This window comes from Pelodiscus sinensis, chromosome 19 (genome assembly GCF_052426305.1).
Source record: "Pelodiscus sinensis isolate ZL-2025 chromosome 19, ASM5242630v1, whole genome shotgun sequence".
Lineage (NCBI taxonomy): Eukaryota > Metazoa > Chordata > Testudines > Trionychidae > Pelodiscus > Pelodiscus sinensis.
In genome coordinates, this window is record NC_143070.1 from 21,625,313 (window position 1) to 21,651,373 (window position 26,061).

Sequence of the window (26,061 nt, forward strand, 5' to 3'; positions counted from 1 at the left end):
GCTGCCTGGCCCGACGGCGCAGGAATGTGCTACGGGGGCTCTCGTTGGTACGATAGTAAGAGAGTGGTCCTGAGGGGAACAGCAGCCAGCGGCAGCACCATCCTACATGCACGTCCCCGTCCAGAACAGCTCCCTGTGGGATTGGGCATCATCGCTCAGGTGGGAGCTTTCTACGTGACCCCCGGAGCGGGGGCGGCTGCGCTGCCCGCGGAAACACGCTCCGGCGTTAAACCAGCTGCTGCGCTGGGGGCCCGAAGGAGAGCCCAGGGCCCGCGCTAGGGCCAAGGGGCGCTGCAGATCACGAGCCACGCGCGGACCCGGCCACTCCCTGCCGCGCTGCGAACGGGCTGCAGGTCCCCCCCCCCCCCCCACGGGCCGACCCGGGCAGAGAGGATCCCGCGGCGCTGGGCTGGGGGGAGTAAAGGAAAGTGCCGCGTCTGTAAATGGAACTTGTACCTCCCTCCTCCTGCTCCAGCCCCGCTCTCCTCAGCCCCATGCCTCGCCCCCGCCCCTGCAGCGCGCCCCCTCCCCCCGCCGTGCAACCCCTGCGCCTCCTCCATCACCCCACTCCTGCCCCAGAGCCCCCTGGCTCTCACCCCGCCTAGCCCACACAGCGACCCGGTGGCAGAACTGGGACAGCACCACCCGGGACACCGCCTGCACGTTGCGCCTGCCTCACCCGAGCCCCGCCCCCGTTGTAGAGTCATAAGTGCCGTTGCTTGCCCCGCCCCTTACTCTCAAGCCCTGGTGACTGAGGGATTCCCCTGCAGCCCGGAGGGCCGGGCTGCCCCAGAGAAGCTGAGGGCAGGGGGAGGGCCTCAGGGCAGGGGGGGCGGGCGGGACCGGGGCTCCACGAGCCAATCAGCACGCGGGGCGGAGCAGTCTTGTCCCCTCGCAACCGAGTGAAGCGCTTCCGCCTGCCAGGGATGCGGCCATTGGGCTCCGGCTGCGGCCATCGTCTGCCCGGGGCCCGCGCGGCTCCTACAGCGATGTCACCTGGCGCGAGACACGGACCCGCTGCTCGGGTCATTGCGGCTGCAGCGCGCGGGCTTGGCCGGACTCGGGAACCCCCGGGCTTTGTTAAATCGCCTGGGGGCGGCAGGCGGGGCTGGGGGGGTTACTGGAACCCGGGGCCACAGAACGTGTCTCCTCGGACGGACAGAGACACGGCACCTGCGAGCCCCTCACAGCCTCCCATGCAGCCCCCCCATAATCGCCACTGTAAGCCCCCAGTAAATCCCATGGTGCTTTGACAGACACCCCAATATCCTGCAAAGCCAAGCTCTGAAGTGCTCCTGGACTCTGTTTGCCAGACACTGGGAATGGGCGTTGGGGTGTGTCACTTGGGGATTCCCTGTTTGGGTCATTCCCTCTGGAAGACTCCAATCATCTGAAGAAGTGGGCTGTGCCCACGAAAGCTCATGATACCATCTTCATGTTTTGTTAGTCTATAAAGTGCTACCAGACCATTTGTTTTTTAGATAGTTATAAATACTCAGCTATTACTTTCTCTGTCAACATCAGACACAATGAATTCTGCACAAGCCTCACTCTCACTCCTTGTACACACAGTTCTGGGAGATGATCAGCACAGCCTGGTGGATTCTGGGGAACAAGTGAAGCCCCAGGGACCCTCCACACCAGCACAGGGACGGATGCCAGGGCCAGAGCCCTAGTGGGACATTTCTCACCAAAGCCTCCAGGGCTGGGATGTCTCTGGCTGGCTCTTTCCAATCCAGCAAACAGCCTGTGTTAGCTGCAGGGAGGAGAACAGCTGGTTGTTGCTGAAGGCAAGGCAGAGCCTGAGCTCAGGAAATCAAAACTAATTCTGTTCCCCAGGCCAGGGGAGCCATGGCTGCAGCAAGCCCCATGGAAAGTCTCCGGAAGGAAGCAACGTGTCCCCTCTGTCTGGAGTATTTCACGGACCCGGTGATCACAGCCTGCGGGCACAATTTCTGCCGCGCCTGCCTCAGCCGGTGCTGGGAAGGACCTGGCCCAGCTGCCTCCTGCCCGCAGTGCAGGGACCCTGTGCAGCAGGATGTCCTCCCGCACAACAGGCAGCTGGCAAACATGGTAGAATTAGTCAAACAGCTGAGCCTGCCAGCAGCGCAGGAGCCAGGCGAGGGCGAGGTGTGCGGGACGCACCAGGAGGCGCTGAAGCTGTTCTGTGAGGAGGATCAAGCCCCCATCTGTGTGGTCTGCAGAGAGTCCCGGGCGCACCGCACGCACATGGTGGTTCCTTTAGAGGAGGCTGCCCAGGAGTACAAGGTAGGGAACTGCTGCCCTGTCTGCTGGGGAATTACTCTGGGTCTTAGTCACTGGCTGATTTCCCTGACTCTTCCCTGGCCCAGTACAACTCACTAGTCAACTAAAGCCTCCCTGGCCCAGGCAAAGGCTGTAACAAAATAAATGCTTTGGCGGAGTGAGGAGGGAGCAACAGCGGCAAAATACCAAGTCTTTAAAGACACCTGGCTGTGGGAAAGTTTTCTCTGAGATGCTGAACCCTCTTCCAATGCGGCCCCTGCTGGAGAAATGCAGGAACTTTGCACACAAGGGCAAGGAAGGGGTAACCATGAGGTATGTGTATCAGAGTTGCCAGCTAGGCTGCAAGACTACAGATGGGGAAGTTACAGTCTCTGGTTTTTAATAGAATGGTGTTTAAGGGAATTGATTATTTGTATTTGTATCACAGTAGCCCTTAGGGACTCTGCACAAACCACAGCGAAGGACAATCCTGCCCCCAACAGGGCACTGCTGCCCAGAACTGTACCAGGGAGTGAGGCAGCAGGTACCTGACCAGATGTCGTTGTCACTGCAGGGGTTTAGGACAGTGCTGGGCAAACCCCCATCATTCCTCATACAAACCTGCATGTCTAATTAGGGGGTCATTGACCCATCCCCAGAGCACAGGACATGCCTGTCTGCCAGAACCACCTCCACCTGCATTGGTTGGCGTCTGTGGACCTGTCCCTGTCAGACCATCCCCACCTATGTCATTCTTTATGGAGGTGCCACCCCCCTTACCCCTGCCCTCACAGGTGTCCTGCTGCAACCTCCTGTTCCTTTCTCACCAGACAAAGCCACGGCCAGGGCTGAGTCCCCACCGGGCGGGGACAGAGCCCCACAGAACTGGGACTGTGCAGACAAGGCTTCCTGACATCTCATGGGGTTTGTCCTGGTGCTTAGCTCAGCTCTGTCCAACCATGGCAGTCACCAGTCCTCAGAGCTGAGCTCCCAGACCATTGTTAAACCCAGGTGGCAAATTTATATGAAATCTGGATTTGTTAGTTAAACCTTCTTTACAACAGGTTTATTGATTCACGCCCATGTGATTCCAGTGCCCTGTTACATGCTGTGCCACTAGTCCACCTGTGCACACCAATCAAGCTTGGTGATAACTGAGATTTCTGTCTAATTAAAAGGCGCAACCTGAATTGGTAACAGTGAGAATATGACACACACTCACTCTGCATTGACAGGATTTCATTTTCTTGGGGGCCTTGATGTCACCAAGCCATTGGGAGTAGCAGTCATCTTGGGCTGTGAGTGGAAAAATGGCCCATTCCACACCCCTCTCATCCCTCACAATGAAACCTCCCAGCTCATTTTTGTTTCCTCAGGAAAAATGCAAGGCCCATTTGAAGACTCTGAGGGAAGAGAGAGAAAAGCTGCTGAGATGGAAAGCGACAGGCGAGGGGAGAAGCAAGGAGTATCTGGTAGGTGCCTCTGGCTATCAGTGGTGTAGCAAGCATGGAGGCAGGGGGATGGGAGGGCAGTTGCCCCGGGTGCCATTCTAGGGGGGAGCACCAGTTTAAACCCCTCTGCTCCCCCCATAATCCCTCAGCTCACCTGCTCCTCCCCCACCTGCCGCCTCCGGCTGGAACCTCCTCCCCATCTCTCTGCCTCCAGCCTGACTCTCCTCCATCTCTGCCCGTGCGTGCTAGAGCCTGGCCCCAAACTGGAGTGGGAAGGAAAGACATGGTACAAGCTCCCCAACCCTCCCAGGGTCAGGCTCAGCCGTGTACCGGTGCCTGGCTGTGTAGCAGGTTGTGTGTGGGGGGGGGGGTGTACAAATTTTGCCTTTGCCCCCAGGCACACAACACCCTCGCTACACCTCTGGTGGCTATGGACCAGCAGGGTGTGACGGCGCGTTGGGGGTTCCCCGTCTCCTGCACCCCGAAATGGCACAAACAGACTGCACCAGCCAGTGGAATTGAGGGTGGTTTATTGCTCCTCCAGCACAGCGCAGCACAGATGTAATCTGGTTACAGGAACTGGGGCTAAGAGGCCTCAGTGCCCCCCCTTGAGATAGGGGAGTCCCAGCCCCCTCCCCAGCTCCTTATTCCCTGCCTTCCAGATAGGAACTAACTAACCCTCTCCAAGCCCTGCCCCCCAGCCAGGGCAGCATCCACCTTCCTTTGTTCCTCTCCATGGGGGGTGTCTGGCCACTGGTTCAACAAGTTTGGCATTACCTCTGCCTACTGAGGCTTTCCCTGCTGGGTCTTGCTCCAGACAGCAGGGGTCACCACAGCCCAGCAAGTACCCCCACTACGTCACAGTTCTCCCCCCTCCGAGAGCGAACTGAGCAGGGTCACTCCGCTCGTGACCTGGGGAAGTTCGGGCCCCTCGCTACGGGACAGCGCGTCGGCGATGATGTTGGCGCTCCCCTTGACGTGGATCACTTCCATGTCGTAGTCCTGCAGGAGCAGGCTCCACCGCAGCAGCTTGGCGTTCGTCCCTTTCATCTGGTGTAGCCAGGTCAGGGGGCAGTGGTCGGTGAACACTGTGAAACGCCGGCCAAACAGGTATGGTTGCAGCTTTTGCAGGGCCCACACCATGGCCAGGCATTCCCTCTCTACGGTCGCGTAGCTCCGCTCCCGGGGCAGCAGCTTCCTGCTCAGGTACACAATGGGGTGACGTTCCCCTTTCTCGTCCGCCTGCATCAGCACCGCCCCCAGCCCAGTGTCCGAGGCGTCAGTAAACACGATAAAGGGCTTGTCGAAGTCTGGGTTTACCAACACTGGGGCCTTGGCCAGGGCTCCCTTCAGTGCACAGAGAGCCCTCTGGCACTGCTCCGTCCAGACCACCCTGTCTGGCCTCCCCTTCCTGCACAGCTCTGTGATCGGGGCAGCGATGGAGCTGAAGTTGGGCACAAACCTCCGGTAGTACCCCGCCATCCCAATGAAAGCCTGGACCTGCTTCTTGGTCTGGGGCACAGGCCAGTCCCGGATGGCCTCCACTTTGGCCGGCTCTGGCTTCAAGCAGCCACTCCCCACCTTATGGCCCAGGTAGGACACTTCGGCCATTCCAACCTTGCACTTCCCAGCCTTTACAGTCAGCCCAGCCTCCCTCAGCCGATCCAGTACCTGGCTGACCTGGGCCACGTGGTCCTCCCAGGTCTGGCTGAAGACGCAGATGTCATCGATGTACGCTAGGGCACAGTTCTCCATTCCCCTCAGCAGCTGGTCCACCAGGCGCTGGAAGGTGGCCGGCGCCCCTTTGAGGCCAAAGGGCAGGACCAGGAACTCATAGAGCCCCAGTGGCGTGATGAAAGCCGATTTCAGTCTGGCCTCCTGGTCTAGCGGCACCTGCCAGTAGCCCTTGGTTAGATCCAGGGTGGTGAGATAGCGAGCTCCCCCCAGCTTGTCCAGGAGCTCGTCGGGCCTTGGCATTGGGTAGGCGTCGGACACCGTGATGGCGTTGAGCTTCCGGTAGTCCACGCAGAACCGGATCGACCCGTCCTTCTTGGGAACCAGCACCATGGGAGAGGCCCAGGGGCTGGAGGATGGCTGGATCACCCCCAGGGCCAACATGTCCTGGACCTCTCTCTCCAGGTCCTGGGCTGTTTTCCCTGTGACCCTGAATGGGGAGCAGCGCACCGGGGGGTGAGTGCCCGTCTGCACCCGGTGGACAGCCAGGTTGGTGAGACCCGGCTTGTTGGAGAACAGCTGCTGGTGGGAGCGCAGCACCTCCCGGATCTCGGCCTGCTGGGCCGGGGTGAGCTGGTCCGAGAGGGAAATTGACTCCAGCGAAGAGTCCTCTCCGGTCCCAGGGAACAGGCCCACCAGGGGATCCTCCCCCTGCTCCTCCCAGGGCTTACACACGGCCAGCACCAAGTTCTCCCTGTCCCAGTACGGCTTCATCATGTTAACATGATATACCCGCTGGCCGCGCGTCCGGCCCGTCAGCTCCACCACGTAGTTCACCTCGTTCATCTGCTTAACCACCTTGAAGGGGCCGTCCCAGGCGGCTCGCAGCTTGTTCTTCCGCACGGGGATCAGGACCATCACCTGGTCCCCGGTAGCGTAGGCGTGGGCCCGTGCATTGCAGTCGTACCAGACCTTCTGCTTCCTCTGGGCCCTGCTCAGGTTCTCTCTGGCCAGGCCCATGAGCTCGGCAAGTCTTTCCCGGAATGTCAGGACGTATTCCACGACCGGCTCACCCTCCGGGGAGACCTTCCCCTCCCACTCGTCTTTCAATAGGTCCAGGGGGCCCCTCACTCGCCTCCCATATAACAGCTCGAACGGCGAGAACCCCGTGGACTCCTGGGGCACTTCCCTGTACGCAAACAGCAGGTGGGGTAGGTACTTGTCCCAGTCCTGCGGGTGTTTGTGCATAAAGGTCCGTAGCATCTGCTTCAGAGTCCCATTGAACCTCTCCACCAACCCGTTGGTCTGGGGGTGATACGCCGAGGCCCAGGTGTGTTGCACCCCACTCTTCTCCCACAAGCACCGGAGCAGGGCCGACATGAAGTTGGATCCTTGGTCCGTGAGAACCTCCTGGGGAAACCCCACCCTGCTGAAAATGGTCAGCAGTGCGTCTGCCACCGTGTCTGCCTCGATGGAGGGCAGGGCCACGGCCTCGGGATAGCGGGTGGCAAAGTCCACCACCACCAGGATGTATTTCTTCCCTGTCCGGGTCGCTCTGTTGAAGGGCCCCACAATATCCATCGCCACCTTCTGGAAAGGCTCCTCTATGATGGGCAGGGGTCTCAATGCAGCTTTCTTCCTGTCTTGGGCCTTCCCCACTCGTTGGCAGGAGTCGCAGGACCGGCAGTACCGCTGGACAGCTGCAAACATCCCCGGCCAATAGAAGTTTTGGAGCAGCCTCAGCCGCGTGCGCCGGATCCCCTGGTGTCCCGAGAACGGGATGTCATGGGCCAGGTGTAGCAGCTTGCGGCGATACCTTTGGGGAACCACCAGCTGCCGCTGGAGCCCCCACTTGCCTACCGTCCCGGGGGAAAGCCATTCCTGGTACAGAAATCCCCTCTCCCACCGGAACTTCTCCTGGCAATCTCCTCCTAGGGGTTGAGCGGCACCCAGGTCAGCCCGGTCCCTCAGGGCCTGCAAGGAGGGATCCGCTCGCACCTCCGCCTGGAATTCAGCGGCTGGGGCTGGGACAGGGCCATGGTTCCCCCCACTGCCTAGGTCCAACTCTAGGTCTGCTGGGACGGGGCCCTGGGCCCCCTGTTGGGGAACCTCCTCGAGTTCCGGGCCGCAAGCCCCTCGCTTGCTCTGGCTACGGGTGGTGACCAGCGTCCTGTGGGGTCCGTCTGGCCACTCCTCTAGGTCACTCCCCATTAGCACGTCGGTGGGCAAGTGCGGGTGCACCCCCACTTCCTTGGGGCCCTCCTTGGCCTCCCATTTCAGATGCACCCTGGCTACGGGTACCTTAAAGGGGGTGCCGCCTATGCCCCTCAGTGTCAGCTGAGTGTCGGGTAGCATACGGTCTGGGGCCACTATGTTGGGCCGGGCCAGCGTCACCTCTGCCCCCGTGTCCCAGAAACCCGTCACCTTCCTACCATCCACCTCCAGGGGTATGAGGCAGTCCCTCCGTAGGGGTCGCCCCGCCCCCACCCGGTGCACGGATAAATCTGTCTCCCGAGGGTCAGACCTCCCAGGGGAGGTGCACTGAGCATCCTTCCCCCCTCCCCGAGCGGAGGTTTGCCGGCCAGCCCCTGCCACTGGGGCAGCCGGCCCTTCCTCCCGCCCCAGCCAGTTAACCCTGGAACGTCCCAGGACATGGGACCTGTTCTTGCGCCTGGTGCATTGAGCCCTCTTGTGGCCTCGTTGCCCACAGCGATGGCAAGTTAGGTTCTGTGGGCCCATTCGGGTCGGCTCTGCCCGGGCCCTGGCTGGTTTTCTGGGGTATCGATGACTGGTCCTGGTCCCTGGGGCTCGCCTCGGAGGTGTCTCTCTCCGTTGCTCAGCCAAGATCCGGTCTCTGCGCGGTTCCCTCTCTCTCCGGGACTCCCGTTCACACCCAGACCGGCTCTCCATGAACTCATCCGCCAGTCTCCTGGCCTCCTGGGGGTTCTCTGGTCTCCGGTCCTTGAGCCACAGCCTCAGTTTGGGTGGGCATGCTTCATAGAACTGCTCCATCATGACCAGCTTGAGCAGCTCCTCTGCAGTCTGGGCTCCGACTCCAGACACCCACTTGCGGCAGTTTTGCGCCAGGCGGGAGGCCAGGTCCACATAGGTCTCCTGTGGCCCTTTCTGTACCCCCCGGAACTTCTTCCTGTACATCTCGGGGGTCAGCCCGAACTTGTGCAGCAGGGCCTCCTTGACTCTGTTGTAATCCCCTGGCTGTAGGTCCTCCAGCTGACTGAGCACTCCGGCCGCCTCCTGGTTCAGTGCGGGGACGAGCTCCTGTAGCCAGTCAGCTGGGGGGACCTGTTGCAGCCCACAGGCCCTCTCAAAGGAGCTGAGGAACCCGTCTATGTTACCCACGTCCTTCAATTGGGCCACCGTGAGCCTCTCCAAGCCCCTGGCAGCCCCGGGACCCTGGGGCCCATCCACTCTTGGCGCAGCCGGGGCCCCGCAGGTTCTCCGCTCTGCCATGGCCAGCTCATGCTGTCGCTGCCTCTCTCGATCTTGGCGTTCCTTCTCTCGGTCCTGTACTTCCAATTCCTTCATCCGCAGCTGGATCTCCAGCCGCTGCAGCTCCGCTGGGCTGGTCCCTGCCCTAGATGGGCTACGGCTTGCAGGCCTCCCGGGAGACGCTGTCTCATCTCTCCGTTGGGTTCCAGCGCTCCTCCCCCTCTCTGAGCCTGACACACTCTCAGGGGGGGTCTGGCTGCTTCCCCTGGGGACAAGATCCTGGCCCTGTGGCTGGTCATTATCTTCCAGCTGGGTAATCAGCTGGGCCTTGGTTGCTTTCCGCACAGGCAAGCCCCTCTCTCTGCACAGCCCTACCAGCTCTGCCTTCAAGAGTCGGGCGTAGGCCATCTGCCCGCTGGTCCCCTTGGTGCAGACTCACCAGTCTAGTGCTGCAGCGCCCCACGATTCCAGGGAACCGCTTCGCTCTGCCTCAAGCATGCCTGGCTCCAGGGCTCTTGCTTCTACAGCGCCTTGTCGCTTGCCGCTGGGAGCTTCATCCACGGGGTGCAGTGGATCCCACCCCTGACACCAGTGTGACGGCGCGTTGGGGGTTCCCCGTCTCCTGCACCCCGAAATGGCACAAACAGACTGCACCAGCCAGTGGAATTGAGGGTGGTTTATTGCTCCTCCAGCACAGTGCAGCACAGATGTAATCTGGTTACAGGAACTGGGGCTAAGAGGCCTCAGTGCCCCCCCTTGAGATAGGGGAGTCCCAGCCCCCTCCCCAGCTCCTTATTCCCTGCCTTCCAGATAGGAACTAACTAACCCTCTCCAAGCCCTGCCCCCCAGCCAGGGCAGCATCCACCTTCCTTTGTTCCTCTCCATGGGGGGTGTCTGGCCACTGGTTCAACAAGTTTGGCATTACCTCTGCCTAGTGAGGCTTTCCCTGCTGGGTCTTGCTCCAGACAGCAGGGGTCACCACAGCCCAGCAAGTACCCCCACTACGTCACACAGGGTCAGGCAGTGTGAGGGCTCTTTGGAGGCAGGCTCTTGTGTGGCCTTGGGAAAGTGGGATAGCAAGTTGCTCCATGACCATGGATTGCTGGGTTAGACCCATGTGCAAACAGGCCCTGAGCTTCCATGGCAGGGGATGCGTTAATGTCCAGCTCTTGTGGCTTTCCCAGAAATCCTCCCGCAGTGACCTGAATGTCCCTGGGAAGGGCTGTCTGCTGTGTCTGCCTATTTAACATCTTTGTTTTTTCTCCCCTGGCGTCTGTGTCTGGGTGGTGCTGAGTCCTGCCTCCTGCTGCTCTGGGTGCGAATTCCCAGCACCCAGGAATAACAGAACATGCTGCGCAGGGCGGACATAGAAACAGGACTTTCAGGGGTAACAGGGTGGAGTCAAATGTCAGTAATCTGAGAGTTTTCTGAGAAGTTCTTCCTGCTGTGCACTCAGCTCCCCATGAAAGGGCCCCGGGCTCCATCCGTGCCCTGACCAGCCCTTTCCCTGTTTTCATACAGAAACAGACACAAGCCGAGAGGCAGAAGATTGTGGCTAAGTTTCAGCAGCTGCAGCAGTTCCTGGAGGAACAAGAGCGACTCCTGCTGGCCCAGCTGGAGAAGCTGGATGAGGAGATTGGGAGGCTCCAGACTGACACTGTCAGGAAACTCTCCGCGCAGATTTCCCGTCTCAGTGAGCTGATCAGTGAGCTGGAGGGGAAGTGTCAGAAGCCAGCGAGTAAATTCCTGCAGGTGAGATTGAGGGAGAAACATCCCAGGTCCCCACACAGGGAAGGGAGGCTCCTGAACCACTGGTACTGGGGTCCAGCCGTCAGATCTGCGTGTAACTTGGCAGGTGCATTGCTGCCATGTGAGTGACTGTTGTGCTTTGCAGACACAGCTATTAGAGATGGCAAAGCCCCATTTGCTCAAGGGATCCATGGCCCTGAGGCCAGAGTAGGGCCACTTGTTGCCATGTTTGTAAAAGCCCTTCCCTGGAGTCTCCTGTGCGTGTCCAGTGGGGCTGAGATTATTTTCTGTCTCTCTTTTCTCTAGGATATCAGAAGCACCTTGAGCAGGTACGTGGCTCTCACTCCCCTCACACTGCACAACACTGGAGAGGAGCTTGGCGCTGATTTCGCACCACATCTCTGCAGGACTCTGGATCAGGGGTCTCCAACCTTTTTAAGCACAAGATCACTTTTTGCATTTAAGTGCAATGCACGATCTACCTCAAACCCAAATACCCTTGCCTTGCCTCGCCTCCCCCATACCCCTTCTCCGAGGCCCTGCCCCTGCTCACTTTGTCCTCCCCCCTTCCCTTCCTTTCACCAGGCAGGGGCAGCGGGTTGGGGTGCAGGCTTTGGTCTTGGGCTAAGGAATTTGGAGTGTGGGAGGGGCTCTGAGCTGAATCTGGGGCAGGTAGTTGGGGTGCAGGAGAGGGTTCAGGGTACAGGCTCTGTAAGGGAGTTTAGGTCTAGGGGGCTTGGGGTGCAGGAGGGGGTTCATGACAGGGTTTTGGAGCTGGCTCCAACTGGACACTGCTTACCTAGGGTGGCTCTTGGGTGGTGGTGCAGCTGGCTAAGGCAGGTTCACCCCTGTCCTGGCCCTGTACTACTCTCAAATCTCCCTCCATCCCAAGCCCTGTTGTGCCCTTTTATTCTGTGGAGATAGAACACAGTGTGGGAGAGGGCACCCTGACCACAACCCCTTCCCTGTACCACAAGCAGGAGGCTCCTGGGGAGGGGATGCTCCAAGGCAAAGGGCAGGAAATGAGCAGCAGTGGTGGGAGGGGCAGTTGAAGTGCCAGCACTTGGTAGCCACTTGGCCAAACCCGTCAGGATCACCTGTCAGAGGCTCCAGAATCTACCAGCAGATCCCGATAGACTGGTTGGTGACCACTGCTCTAGAGTAAAGTGTGTGGGGAAGGTCACATGTCGGGTACAAATGTCTCTGACTCACTTAATTCTGAGGGTCTCACCCTTGCACAGCAGGCTCTGGAATTCTCCATTCAGGGCACAGTTTGACCTCAAATGTTTCCTGGAGCTGTCACCTCCCTGGGGACTGGCTGCCTCAGGGCTGTGGGGTGGGACATGGGTCTGTCACTGCTGGGCACTGGGCATATTCAGCCCAGGGTAGCAAGGACCAAAAGTCTGTCCCACCCGAGGGCTGTTTGGAGACCTGTATGGAAGGAGCTGGGGAGGAGGGAGCTGGTATCTCAGTCTAGTCCCTAGTGGTTAGATTTCGACAGCGCTTCACCTGCGAACCTCCTGTCCCTCAGTTTCTGGAGGCCAAGGAGTGAATTGGCCATGGAGACTCAGTTCCCCTTTTGTCCCCCAGCTGGTCTCCCCAGGCCAGAGCTGCAGACTATTCATGGGACCTTTGAAGGGATGTTGCAGGACCAAGGGCTGTGCTGCCCCTGCTCTCGGGCTGGGAGAACTGGAGGATTCGAACTCCAGGCCCAGCAGATCAGCGACTCACTGGCCAGAGCTGGAGAACTGCGTCACTCAGTGCAGAGTCACCATGTGAGGTTGTCTCTCTCCAGGTGTGAGACGGGGCCGTTCCAGCCACCAGAGGAGATTTCCCCTGAACTGGACGAGCGAGTCAGGGGTTTCTCCCAGCAAACGATTGCGCTGTCGGAGACTCTGAGGGAGTTCACAGGTACCTAGAAGAGATCAAGGAGGGAAAAGTGACAGTTCTCAGAGGGACTGAACCCCTTGCCTCCTTCTGTTGATAAACAAGCCTCCTGATCCAAAGGCGGAGCTGGAAGTAGCCCAAACTCTCTTACAATTCAGAGCTGCCTCTGGAGATTTTGGGTTTTAAGCAGATCTCAAGCATGAATCATAGAACCATAGAGCTGGAAGAGACCTCAGAAGGCCATCAAGTCCAGCCCTCTGCTCTGGGCAGGACCAATCCCAACTAAATCAATCCGGCCAGCGCTTTGTCAAGGCGAGACTTAAACACCTTCAGGTTTAAGACTCTACTACTTCCCTAGGTAACCCATTCCAGTGCTTCACTACCCACCTAGTGAAATAGTTTTTCCTAATATCCAACCCGGATCTGTCCCACCACAACTTGAGACCATTGTTCCATGTTCTGCTATCTGTCACTACTGAGAACAGCCTTTCCCGAGCCTCTTTGGAACCTCCCTTCAGGAAGTTGAAGGCTGCTATCAAATCCCCCCTCACTCTTTGCTTCTGCAGACTAAATAGACCCAACTCCCTCAGCCTCTCCTCGTAGGTCATATGCTCAAGCCCCCTAATCATTTTGTTTGCCATCCGCTGGACCTTCTCCAATGCATCCACATACTTCCTGTAATTAGGGGCCCAGAAATGGACACAGTACTCCAGATTTGGCATCACCAGAGCCAAGTAAAGAGAAATAATCAGCTCTTTGGATCAACTGTCAGTGTTCCTCTTAATACAACCTAATATGCGATTAGCCTTCTTGGCTACAAGGGCACACTGTTAACTCATGTCCAGCTTCTCATCCACTGTAATCCCCAAGTCCTTTTCTACAGAACTGCTACTTAGCCAGTTGGTCCCCAGCCTGTAACAATGCTTGGGATTCTTCTGTCCCAAGTGCAGGACTCTACACTTGTCCTTCTTAAACCTCATCAGATTTCTTGTCACCCAATCCTCCAATTTGTCTAAGTTACTCTGGACTCTATTTCTGCCCTCCAGCGTATCTACATCTCCCCCCAGCTTAGTGTCATCCGCAAACTTGCTGAGGGTGCAATCCACTGAACCTTGGGGCAACCTGCTAGAAACCAACTGCCATCCTGACATTAAGGAAATTAGTTAGAGAAGTTGATTGGACCAAAGAAATTATGGACCTTAAACTGGAGGAGGCCTGGAATTATTTTAAGTTAAAGTTGCAGAAGCTGTCAGAAGCCTGTATCCCTAGAAAAGGGAAAAAATTTATAGGCAGGTGTGTTAGACCAAGCTGGATGAGCAAGCATCTCAGAGAGGTGATTAAGAAAAAGCAGAAAGCATATAAGGAGTGGAAAATGGGAGGGATCAGTAAAGAAAGCTACCTTATTGAGGTTAGAGCATGTAGGGACAAAGTGAGAGAGGCTAAAAGTCAGGTAGAGGTGCACCTTGCAAAGGGAATTAAAACCAATAGAAAAAGGTTTTATAGCCATATAAATAGGAAAAACAAAAAAGAAGAAGTAGGACCGCTAATTACTAAGGATGGAGTGGAGGTTAAGGATAATCTAGGAATGGCCCGATATTTGAACAAATATTTTGCTTCAGTCTTTAATGAAGAGCTTAGGGATAATGGTAACTTAACAAATGGGACTAAAGATATGGAGGTAGATATTACCATATCCGAGGTAAAAGCCAAACTTGAACAGCTTAATGGGAGTAAATCGGGTGGCCCAGATAATCTTCATCCAAGAATATTAAAGGAACTGGCACATGACCTTGCAAGTCCATTAGCACAAATTTTTAATAAATCTCTAAACTCAGGGGTTGTACCATTTGACTGGAGAATTGCTAATATAGTTCCTATTTTTAAGAAAGGGAAAAAAAACGACCCGGGTAACTATAGGCCTGTTAGTTTGACATCTGTAGTATGTAAGATCCTGGAAAAAATTTTGAAGGAGAAAGTAGTTAGAGAAATTGAGGCTAATGGCAATTCGGACAAATTACAACATGGTTTTACAAAAGGTAGATCGTGCCAAACCAACCTGATCTCCTTTTTTGAGAAAGTAACAAATTTTTTAGATAAAGGAAATGCAGTGGATCTAATCTACCTCGACTTTAGTAAGGGTATGTCTACACTACAAAGTTAGTTCAAACTAACAGACGTTAGTTGGAACTAACTTTCATAGGCGCTACACTAGCGCTCCGTTAGTTCGAATTTAATTCGAACTAACGGAGCGCTTAGTTCAAACTAGGTAATCCTCATTTCACGAGGATTAAGCCTAGTTCGACCTAGCTAATTCGAATTAAGGGCTGTGTAGCCCCTTAATTCGAACTAGTGGGAGGCTAACCCTCCCCAGGTTTCCCTGGTGGCCACTCTGGCCAACACCAGGGAAACCCGTCTGCCCCCCTCCCGGCCCCGGACCCCTTAAAGGGGCACGGGCTGGCTACGGTGCCCGTACCAGGTGCAAGCCTGTCAGCACCCAGCCAGCAGACCCTGCACCTGGCACGGCTTGAGCCACCCACCCGATGCCTCCCAGCCCTCCCCCTCTTCCTGGGACCAGGCTGGCAGCTCCCGGGAGCTTGCCTGGGACCGCAAGAGGCGGGCACCCGCCTGGGCTAGTGCAGACATCGTGGACTTTGTCCACGATCTCCGCACTAGGCACAGGAAAGTGGCCGGCTTGGGCAGGAGAGCTGCCAGCCTGGCCACCAAGGAGCAGGTGTGCAAGAGAATCAAGGGGGTCCACTGAGACCCCCAACCCTGAGCCCTGAGCTTACAATGGCCGTCCTGGGTCAGACCAAAAGTCCATCTAGCCCAGTAGCCTGTCTGCCGACAGCAGCCAACCCTAGGGACCGTGGAGGGGATGGGCCGAAGACAGTGACCAAGCCATTTGTTTCGTGCCATCCCTCTCCAGCCTTCCACAAACCTTGGGTAGGGACACCATTCCTACCCCCTGGCTAATACCACTCCATGGACCCAACCTCCATGACTTGATCTCACTTCCCTTTAAACTCTGTTCCAGTTCTAGCCTTCACAGCCTCCTGCAGCAAGGAGTTCCACAGGTTGACTCTTTGCTTTGTGAAGAACAACTTTCTGTTACTAGTTTGAAGCCTGCTACCCATTCCTTTCCTTTGGTGTCCTCTAGTCCTTCTTTATGGGAACTAATGAAGAACTTTTCTGTAGGCACCCTCTCCACCCCACTCATGCTTTTAGAGACCTCTATCCTGTCCCCCCTCCATCTCCTCTTTTCTAAGCTGAAAAGTCCCAGTCTCTTTAGCCTCTCTTCATATGGGACCTGTTCCAAACCCCTGATCATTGTAGTTGCCCTCCCCTCTCCCAGCCTCTCTCTTCCCCTCTCCCACCTCCTTTTCCCAGTCTCCCCCAGTTTTGTTCAATAAAGACAGAGTCAATGTTGGAAGACACGTTATCTTTATTTTGTACATCAGGAAGGGGGGCTAGGGAAGGGTAAGTGGAAGGAGGTGAGGGAGGAATGGGGTAAGAGCCCCCGATGGGGAGGTCTGGGCTGGCTCTGCGGGCTTCTGGGGGTGGAAGCTCTCCTGCAGCCCCCCGATTGCCCCCTCTTCCCAGATGGCAGCCTGCAGCAAGTGCAGCCGGTCTGATGGCCGAGTGCTGTGATGTGCCCAGTGTGGGTAGTCCGGGCACTCCAAGCCAGGACTGCTTTGCAAGCGGGGCACCCCTGAGAACTGTCTGTCCGGGGTGGGGGTTGGGACCCTTTAAGCACAGCCCTCGGCTAGCCTGAGGCAGCAGCTCCACACTCTAAGTCCTCCTCTGCTGCCCTGCTGGCACTGCTTCTAGCCATCCTTAAGCCCGGTTCAGGGTCCACTTAATGTGGACGCGCTAGTTCGAATTAGCAAAACGCTAATTCGAACTAGTTTTTAGTTCTAGATGCGTTAGTTCGAATTAGCTTCATTCAAATTAAGTAATTCGAACTAAGTTAGTTTGAATTAGCGCTGTAGTGTAGACATACCCTCACTTCCAGCCCTGCCCCCAGCCAGGGCTCCACTCCCCTTCTTCCCATTGTTCCACTCCCTGGGAGATAACTGGTCAGACACATTCGAAGTCCCCTTGCATAATGACTCATCCCCTGCCCTGCTGGGCAGTGCTGCAGACAGCAGCCAGTGGAGGTTACTCACAACCCACTGCCCAGCATAGCAACCAGCAAAGTACCCCCCACTACGTCACAGCATTGCTGGCAGTTCCCCCTTGTCAGGGAGTGAGGTGAAAGTGCACAGTTTGCTGCATTCCTCACTCCAGCTGGACCTGCCCTAGCCAGGGGACATGCACCGGGGCTGCAGTTGCCATGGAGAGGGGCTTCTCACTTGGCCCAAAGCTGTTGCAGAGAGAGAGAGGGCTGAGATTGTCCTCTCCAGGGCAGTCTCCATGAAGAACCCCTTGTCCACAGTGCCACCCCAGGGCAATGATTTAAAATGAACCATGGACGTTTTCATTTTATTTAAAAACCCAGAAAAATAAATTGAGTTAAGGAGTCAAGTAACACCAGTTATATCTTCTAGTAAAGAATATGGCACAAACCCAGAAATCTTCTGTTATTAATCACTTCTGTGTGTCTTGGTCTGTTCCTCTGTCATAATTGAAATGCAGTTCTAGCAGTGTGGAGTGGAGGTGCTGTTATGAAAGCCTGACTTCTCTGATCATTTCCCCCACCAGATACTCTACCCTCCGCACTGGAGAGAGCCAGAGGAAAATCCATGGGAGCTTTCAGACAGGGTGAGTTTGCAGGTGGAGATTCTTTAAATCCGTGGTCCCCAACACGGTGCCCGCGGGCGCCATGGCACCCGCGGGGGCATTTCTATGCGCCCGCCAAGTGCTCAGGGCTGGCCTGGCCCTGGGCACGTGGCGCATGCGCGGTGCCAGAGCCGGCCCCGGGCGCGTGGCGCACGGTGAGCGCTGGCCCCGGGGGCGCCGCGGATTCACCCCCCGCGGCGCATGGGGGGGGAGAAAGCGCGCGGCGCTTGGGGGACGGGGGGGAGAGAGCACCGGCCCTGGGCGCGCGGCGCTTGGGGGAGGGGGGGGAGAGAGCGCCGGCCCGGGGCGCGCGGCGCTTGAGGGGAGAGCGCCGGCCCCGGAATGCGGCTATGGGGGGGCCCCACCCCCCGGGCGCCCGGTGGGCGAACGGCCATGCCCCCTTGCGCCCAGCAACCCCAAATGGTTGGGGACCACTGGTTTAAATGATGAGAAAATTCCAGTGAAAACATCTTCATGGGATTGAAGCTAAAGTTACCAACCAAACCCACAGTGACCACGACACGCAGAGCCCTAAAACTCGTTTATCGATGAGGAGACCCAAGAGCACGGGCTCCGATGTGACCGGGGGGGCTGTAGGTTTCCCACTTGAAGAAGTGAGATGACCAGGCCACTCTATTTCCTAATATGGGGATAGTTTTGGGGCCACAAACTACAACCCTTGGGCAGGCCTGGAGCTTTGCAGGCTGTGGCTGCACTTTGTGGTGGGGCCCTTGATCAGCTTCCCACCACAAAGGCAGCCCTGCCTAAGGCAGCACCTTCTTCCCTGTGCTGGCCCATCCCAGTGGCTGCACCCCAGCTCCTCTTTCCTTAAGGCCCTGCCCCCCCATATTGGGCCCGGTTACCCTTTGAGCCATGGACCCTGCATTGGGTGGTGTACTCCAAGGAGCGGGGACATGGCCTTGTCCCAGGCCAGGTGGAGGGTCAGGGGGACCCCTTGGCACCCAAGGCTCCCAGCCAGAGCAGAAGGCAGGACCTCACTCACAAGAGGAAGAGGAGGCAGGGCCGTGGAGGGGTATGGTCACATGCTGTGGGACCTCGTGCTTCCCTCTCTCCCCCCCTCCCCTCCCAGTTCCACCAGGGTTCCGGAACTCAGGGGGAATCCCCAGCTGCCGTCACACAGACACACCTGACACCAGCTGTGGCGCTGAGATCCTGCCCAGGCTGCTGCACAGAAACCCTCCCTGAGCAGCACCCACACGGAGCTCTCTGCCCTGAGCTGCCCCCTCCCTCTGCTGTACCCTGGTGCAGGGGATGCCCTGTCGCTCTTCTCCCCCTTCCAGCCTTTCCTCTAGACAGGGCTGGGCTTTCCCATTGGAGCTGCTCCCTGCTTGGGGTGATGCTCTGCCTGTGATACTGTCCGCTCCTCCCTTCTCTTGGGGCTTCCCCACCCAAATCCAGCCCCTGCTGTCTGGGGTGAGGCAGCTCTTCCCCAGCCTGGGAGTGGAGGCTGCAGTATCATTGAATCAAAGACCTGGAAGAGACCTCAGAAGTTCATCAAGTCCAGCCTCCTGCCCTAGGCAGGACCAATCCCAACTAAGGATTGCACCAGTAGGGGCAGGTCTCAGCTCCCTGGGGCCCAGGCCTGTGTCAGGCGGAACAGGGCAGCTGGGGAGGGTGAGAAATGGTCCCAGCTGCCCCCTGGGCTGAGCTCAGCCCCTCACGCTCTGATTCTCTCTCCTCAGTGACTGTGACTCTGGATCCAGACACAGCCCATCCCCTGCTTGTCCTGTCTGAGGATCAGAAACGTGTGAGATGGACAAATACTCCACAGGGAGTGCCTGATTCCTCACAGAGATTTGACTCTGTGCCCTGTGTGCTGGGCTGTGAGGGCTTCACCTCGGGGAGACATTGCTGGGAGGTGGAGGTGGGGTACAGGGAGCACTGGGCCGTGGGGGTGGCCAAAGAGTCTGTGAGGAGGAAAGGACGGATCAGTGTTAGGCCTGAGGGGGGGATCTGGGCTGTGGAGCATTCGTCAGGTCATCTTTGGGCTCTCACCATTCCGAATACCCGCCTGCCGCTGTACCTACGCACCAGCAAGATCCGGGTTTGTCTGGACTGTGACCGGGGGCAGGTGACATTTATCGATGCTGTTCATGAGGCCCCAATCTTCACTTTCCCGCCGGGCTCCCTCCCTGGGGAGAGAATCCGACCCTGGTTCCAGCTCTGGAATACAGACGCCTGCCTCAGACTGTGCCCCTGAAATGGGTAGAAGGGCAAAAGAGAAAGAAGATCCCACTAACCGCCCCAAAAGCAGCCTCTCTGGGCCCATGCAGTCTCCATGGCAATTTTCCCTGGACTTTCTGCCCTGGAGTTGGGGTGACTGGAGGCTGCGTGGGGTCTCTGCCTGGGAGTATTAGTGGGGGGGCCAGGTGGCAGGAGTTGGACTCCCCTGCACTCACAACCCAGAAACCTGCTCCGCAATGCTGCTATCTCCCGTCCTGTTATGCTCTGCTTCGCTGCAGCCAGCTGCTGGGTCACTCCAGCTCCCACCACCATGGTGAGTGTGGCGGGTGGACACCTGCTGCCCTGCACCAGGCCCCAGGTAATCCCCTGGTTCACGTTGCACAGAGAGAGCATTTGGGAAGAGGGTATGGGGGGCAGGAAGGGGTGGAGCTGTGATGGGGCAGAGCTTGGGGTAGGGGTGGAGTGGGGGAGGGAGGCCTGGGCCCCACACCCGACTTGGAATGTCCCTGGATGGATGGATGCAGTCTCTGCCCTGCAAACCACAGAGTGCGCTGCTGGATCCCAGGGCCAGACAGTGTCACTGAGACCAGGGGAGGGGGGAACAACCCCAGGAACGAAGAAATGGGCTTCTCTAGACTCAGCCCTGCCTCTCCTCGATGTCTGGCCCATCTCTGCACTCCAAAGGGCTCCTGTCTCCCCAATTGCTGATCTGTGATTGCCCAGAGGCCCTCCCCTTCTCTGCAGCCCCAGGGATGTGGGGGAAGAACCCTGGGAGGCACAGAGGTGCCCGGAGGGGCAGAGACGGGGCTGCTGGGTTAGAACTGCAGGAGGGGCTGGGGCAGAAGTGATGTGGGTGGGTGGGTGGGGGAAGGGAAGAAGCCCCAGCTGGGCTAGGGCCAGGCAGATGTAGGGGGCAGGGACACAGAACCATTCATTAGGGTTTGGAAAGAAGCTGCTCCACATGTTGCCACTGCCCATCCCAAGGGAGGGAAGAGGAGGGTCACTCTCCATGGCTGCAGAGGTTGCACTATTTTGAAATAGCAGGAGTGTGGACACTCCACTACTGCTATTTCGAAATAATTACTCCCTCAAGTCATTGAAGTAATTAGTGCCCAAAGCTTCTTGGGACTCTAAATTGTGGTTGTGCATCCGCATTAAGGGAGCTGGCCTCCAACTAATTTTCAGGTTTCTCTGTAGTGTGGATGCACTATTCCAAAATAGCTATTTTGCGAGTTGATATTCTGAAAGAACTTTGCAGTGTCGACATACCCTGAGTGAGTGGGACATGGGGAGCAGCTCAAACATGCCAAGGGGCTGGTCAGGGGCAGGACATGAGCCCTGCCAGGCAGCAGTGACATCACAAAGGCCTTTTGCAGCACCTCAGCTCATTGGTTGGGAGGCAGTGACCTCACAGACAGTCCATGTTAACAGCCAGGTGGGACAGGCTGCAGGGGTGGGGCAATCTCAGACACCCCTATGGCCTGGCTGCCTGGAATCTCCTTTGTGAGGTTTCCCCTTGAGGGCAGAAGGGATTGAGGGTCCCATCTGGGAAGGTCTCTGTGGAGATTTTCCCTTTCCCCAGACTGCAGTGGGAGGGGGCAGGGATAGGTAGTGTTACAGGAGGGGCTGGCACTGAACTGAACAGAGTTCTGGGAGAAGCAAGAGAGAGGTTTGCAAACACCCAATGAGGATGGGATTGGAACCCATGTGTGCAGAGCACAATGGATTAGCAGTCCATCGCCGTAACCACTCAGCCCACCTCGTGAACTGTGGGTGGTTGTTTCAAACTACCCAAAATAAGTGCTGCTGGGAACCTTTGTGCCACTCACTGGCTGGCCAGAGACAGCCAGGGCGGGAGGGTTTTGCCTTTTCACAATGTTCCCTGGGCTATTGTACAAAGCTCAGTGCTGGTAACAAACCCAAACATCCCCTGGGTGCCCAGAGATGGGCTGGCTAGTCACAGCCTGGCTTGGAGCACTCTGCAATGGGGAGATGCCCGTGGAGCAGTCACACAGTGCGGCACACAGTTCTGTTCACTCCACTATGCTGCATGTGATTCCCGCTGTCCTGTGCTGTCCTGTGGAACTGTGTGTGCCTCAGTTTCCATGGGCACTGCACTGCTATCTAGATGGGAATGGGAATTTCGGGCATGACTCCCTGAGGCCCGCTCTACTAGGCCAGTCAGGTCAGCTTAAGGGACACAAAATGCCAACCTGCCAGGTAAGCCAAATCCATCTACACATTGTGGTGTCTGGTCCCTGTGCTAACAAGTCTGTTCTACACTGTCCCCCATGACATAACAAACCTTCTGTTCTACCTGCCAGCTGCGAGTCACGTCTGGATGTGGATGGGGGCACAGGGCCCGGTGACTCCCCGCCCCTCGGTGACACCCAGTGACTTACTTGTGTTTCTCAGTTGCTTCCCAAACCCCTGCTAATAGCACCTCGGCCTGGGAGCATCTGCCCAAGCCTCTGTCTGCTCATCAGCATCGTTCTCCACCCAAGTCTCATGCTGGGGCATGAAGCTTCATCAGCCTCATTTTGCCAGTGGGAGAAGGGAAGCCCATAAGAGGCAGCATGATGTGCCCAGGACTGGCCAGGAGAAGTTCTCTGGTGGGAGAGGTAGAAGGGAGCAGGAGCAGGCTGGTGAGCAGGGCCCGAATTTGGCGAGGGGGTTGGGCTGGAGCATTGGGGCACATCAGGGTGGGTGCAAGCAGGAGGGGCGCAGTGGGGGCATAGTCATGTGGGGTGATACATCCGAGTCCACTATGAGTGGTGCTTGGGGGCAGGCAACGATTGTGCCTGGGAATCTCATACTTACCTAGAAGGGGAAATACCATGATCATGAAGTCAAGTATCAGAGGGGTAGCCGCGTTAGTCTGGCTCTGCACAAGTGACAAGGAGTCCTGTAGCACCTTATAGACTAACAGATGTATTGGAGCATAAGCTTTCATGGGCAAAGACCCACTTGGTCAGATGCTCCAATACATCTGTCTATTAGGTGCTATAGGACTCCTTGTTGCTTTTGCATGATCATGAAGATGATTTTCCCAGGGTGAGGCTCATCATTACACTGTGGCTGTGCTGATGCCTGCAATTTCCCCAAATGGGGAAAACTTGACTGCACAATTTGTGATAGTGCGGGACTATGTTTGTGCTTTCCCCTGGTGCTAATGGTTAAAGAAAGAAACACAGCTGTTCTCTGCCTATGTCCTTCCTATTGTTGTTTCTCAAGATGCTTTGCTGCACTTCCATTTTCTGCCTTTTTTTAATGTCACTGGCTGTGTCTACATTGTAGCTGCTTTTGTGCAAAATCTTGCCACCTGTCTACACTGGCCGCAAGTATTTGCACAAGAACACTGACATTGTAAGGTACAAAATCAGTGCTTCTTCCGCAAATATTCTGACGCTCCCACTCAGGGATAAGCCAGTGTAGACAGCAACATTAATTTCTTGTGCAAGAAATCCTGATGGCTAAAATGGCCATTGGAGCTTTCTTGTGCAAGAGAGCATCTACACTGGCACGGATGCTTTTGTGCAAAAGCAAATCTTTTGCGCAAAGGCACATACCAGTATAGATGCTCTCTTGAGCAAATACTTTTAACAGAAAAACTTTTCCGTTAATAGTATTTGTGCAAAATCATGCCAGTGTAGACACAGCCACTGTTCCTGTTTGCAACAGTGCTCTGACCCTACTGCCTTTCTCTGTTTTGTTTGGAGACTGCATAGTCTGCTCTCTTGTGCTCCTAGCTGGTCTAGAAGCTTTTTCTCTGAGCAGCTTGTGATGGAGGGAGATTCCAGTACCTTCCTAGGCAGTTGAGTCTGAATCCTGCAACCTGAGCTCAAATCTCAGTGGGACCTGCTGGTGAGATGTTGGTTTGCTGCAAATTCTTGGTAATGCCAGTGTTTTGCTTCCGTGTCCTTAAATGCCCTTTGCCCCCCGATGGGTGACTGACGTCCACTAGAGTTAGGTGTTTGGCCCGGCTGGTTCAGTGGGGTGGCTACTGCATGTTGGGGCCTTAGAACATAATAGCCTGGCTAGAGATTGAGGGGAGCTGAGGTTGTGTCTCACGCTACCTCACCTGATGCCCGCATATTTGGTCCTTGTATTAGCAGCTGCCAGGCTGTTCCTTTTGCCCCCAGGGCACTTCAAGGGAGGAGCAGCAGGGCTCAATAGTCAAGGCAGCCTGGTCCCCAACACACCTTCCCTTCTCTGGGCACATAGAGCAATGGCAGCTGGGACTGGCAGCTGTGTGCCAAGGCCCCAGAGCAACCCAAGTCAGAGCAAGAGGAGGGAAGACCCTGCCTCCATGTGGCCTAAGGACCCCCACACACATCCCAGCCAGTCTGCTCCCTACCCACAAAAGGTCCTCTCAGGCTGCTCCCAGAGCAGCATCACAAGGTGCTGGGCAATCAGGGCTGATCCCTAGTGGGGCCTCTGCCCATTGACACACAAGGGCTCCTGTGGCAGTTGGGTCAGGATCTATTTCCCCAAGAGGCTTTTCCCCACATACTGGGCAGTACAGAAGGACCCAGGGCTGCCCCCATGGGGGAAGAAGGGCCAGCGCTGTCAGGTCCCATGGCTGGCTCCATCAGTAGCACCTTTGGCTGGGAGCCTGTACTCTGAGCTGCCAAGTTCCTGTGGGGGCTGGGATTTTCCCTCCAACAGCACAACACACGCTCTGTTTGCCCCCTGCTTGGCAATTTGGGGCATGAACCCTGCACCAGGAACCTCTGAGAGTGACACTTTCTCCACCCACAAGCCCTGAGTGCAGAAGGGAAAATGCAAGGGAAGAACCTTGTGTTGATGTGGGAAAACAGCCCAACCAGGCTACTTCCCAGAACATCAGGAGCAGGGCTGGACAAAGGCATGGGCGAGCTGGGCAGCTGGCAGGGCGCCAACCGATGGGGGATGCCTGATGGCAGCTGTAAAGGGCACACAGCCTCCCTTACAGCTACCATCAGGCGCCATGCACCTGGCTCCCGTAGCACCCTTCCCCCCATGGCTGTGAGGCCCTGCATGGCCCGGTGCACATGCCAGCAATGCTGGCCAGGCCAGGGTGGGCAGCGCATGCACCGTGCGCCCTGGGGGTAGGCCCCAGGCTGCAAGCCAATGGTTGTGGCCAGCCCGTACATGCGCTGTGTGCCCAGGGGCGGCACCGCGTGCCCAGGTCCAGGGCGCCAAAAGGGCTCAGGCCGGCCCTGATCAGGAGACAAATGCCCATCCCAGCTCTTAATGCATTTAAAAGGCAAAGCTGCAGCAGGGTTAGCTTCGGGGGTTGGGAGCTAATCCTGCTGCAGCTCCCTTGCTTATCAACTAGTCCATGGAAATGTCATCAACTAGTCGACTAGTTGACTAAACTAAATTAACATTCCTATTTCTAAGTGGCTTGTGTGGCTTCAGGAAAAGCAGGGGAACCTGCCTGGGGCTCCCAGTTGCTTCTGCGGGCCAGATCTGGTGGCTTAGCAGGTTGGATCAGGCCCAAAGGCTGTATTTTGCCCAGGCCTGGCTTAAAGGCAACTCAGGTTATAGGGCAGGGGTGGGCAATAATTTTGAAAGGGGGGGGGGCATTTCAGAAATTTCAGAAGTGGCTGCAGGATGACTCTGAAGGGGCGGGGCCTCACATGGAAGGGGGTGGGATTGAGAACTACCCTGCTGGGTATGGTGACTTTATTTTCTGAACCAGCTGCAGCTAGTAAGAACAGTTTAATTTAAATTATGAAACAGATTAAGTGTTTTACCTCTCTCATGTTAGTTTATCAAACTTCATTTTAAATATAGTAAAATATTATGTCCAACACAAAAGGTATCAATGTTTTCTTTATTTGTGGCAGGGGAGAGGAACCGTTTTTGGGTCAGGGGTGACTGACCCACAAAAAATCAGCTGGAGACCACATAAGTGAGAAGCAAAAAAAAAAATTCCTCCAACCCCTGTCCCCCCCAACACTTACAGATGTAGCCCCAACTGAGACACCTCACTCCTCTGGTGCCTCAGCCTCACGGGGGGAAGGGAAGAGACGGGAAGGGGGGACTGAGGTTCAGGGCTTCCCATAGACCAGATTTACTTTTCTGGGGTTCTGTAGTGGATTTCATGGACCTCCTTAGGCTCTGGGATAGGACCAAAAATGAGGAGTACAGTGTGTGAGGCAGGGCTGCCAGCAAGTAGGATAGGGATGGGGTGCAGGATCTAGGAGGGAGCTGGGGTGCAGAAGCAGCCTGGGAGTAGGGTGTCTAGCCAGGTGGAGGGAGCAGGAACAAGGGAAGGGGCAGAGAGGATGCTAGAACAAGGCAGGATGTCAGAGCAAGATGGGGATGTTGGGGGGGGGGGAAGGAAGAGGGGATTGGGGTGAGGGGGTCTGGGGATAAGGGGGAACATTACCTGGCTTTGTGCCCCCTTGCAGCAACATCTCCAGATACACTGTGCCCTGGAGGGAGGCTCCGCTGCTGCAGTGGCCACACAGTTAGCCCCAGAGGCACCACTGCTGCAGCCACGTAGTTGTGGGTCAGTCCCAGAGTCCAGAGGTGTCGCTGCCATGGCCATGTGCCCCTGGAGGCAGGAGATTCCACTGCCGTGGCCATGAGCCAGGCCCAGAAGTCAGAGGTGCTGTGGCTATGGTGCCTC

The 26,061-nt window shown here is 56.7% G+C and overlaps 1 protein-coding gene across 2 annotated transcripts; it reads left to right on the plus strand.

The window, feature by feature from the left end:
* Nucleotides 1-19: 19 nt before the first annotated feature.
* Nucleotides 20-25,744, plus strand: LOC142821619 (zinc finger protein RFP-like). Of its 2 annotated transcripts, none has more exons than XM_075913163.2 (8): nt 20-159; nt 1,573-2,268; nt 3,621-3,716; nt 10,341-10,571; nt 10,875-10,897; nt 12,364-12,479; nt 17,157-17,216; nt 18,938-25,744. In XM_075913163.2, exons 2-8 carry the CDS (start codon nt 1,852-1,854, stop codon nt 19,453-19,455), a joined length of 1,461 nt encoding a protein of 486 aa, XP_075769278.2. In that variant the 5' UTR covers nt 20-159; nt 1,573-1,851; the 3' UTR covers nt 19,456-25,744. The 2 variants fall into 2 exon arrangements, with proteins under 2 accessions (XP_075769278.2, XP_075769277.2); XM_075913162.2 differs by having other exon boundaries at nt 25-159; nt 1,840-2,268.
* The last annotated feature ends 317 nt before the right edge of the window (nt 25,745-26,061 follow it).

What these genes read in the sequence shown, in the direction of transcription:
- LOC142821619 (XM_075913162.2), top strand. Translation starts at nt 25, where the DNA reads ATGTGCTACGGGGGCTCTCGTTGGTACGATAGTAAGAGAGTGGTCCTG. An exon ending in GGAGAAGCAAGGAGTATCTG is followed by an intron (nt 3,717 to 10,340) that starts GTAGGTGCCTCT and finishes GTTTTCATACAG; the next exon opens with AAACAGACACAAGCCGAGAG. An exon ending in ATCAGAAGCACCTTGAGCAG is followed by an intron (nt 10,898 to 12,363) that starts GTACGTGGCTCT and finishes GTCTCTCTCCAG; the next exon opens with GTGTGAGACGGGGCCGTTCC.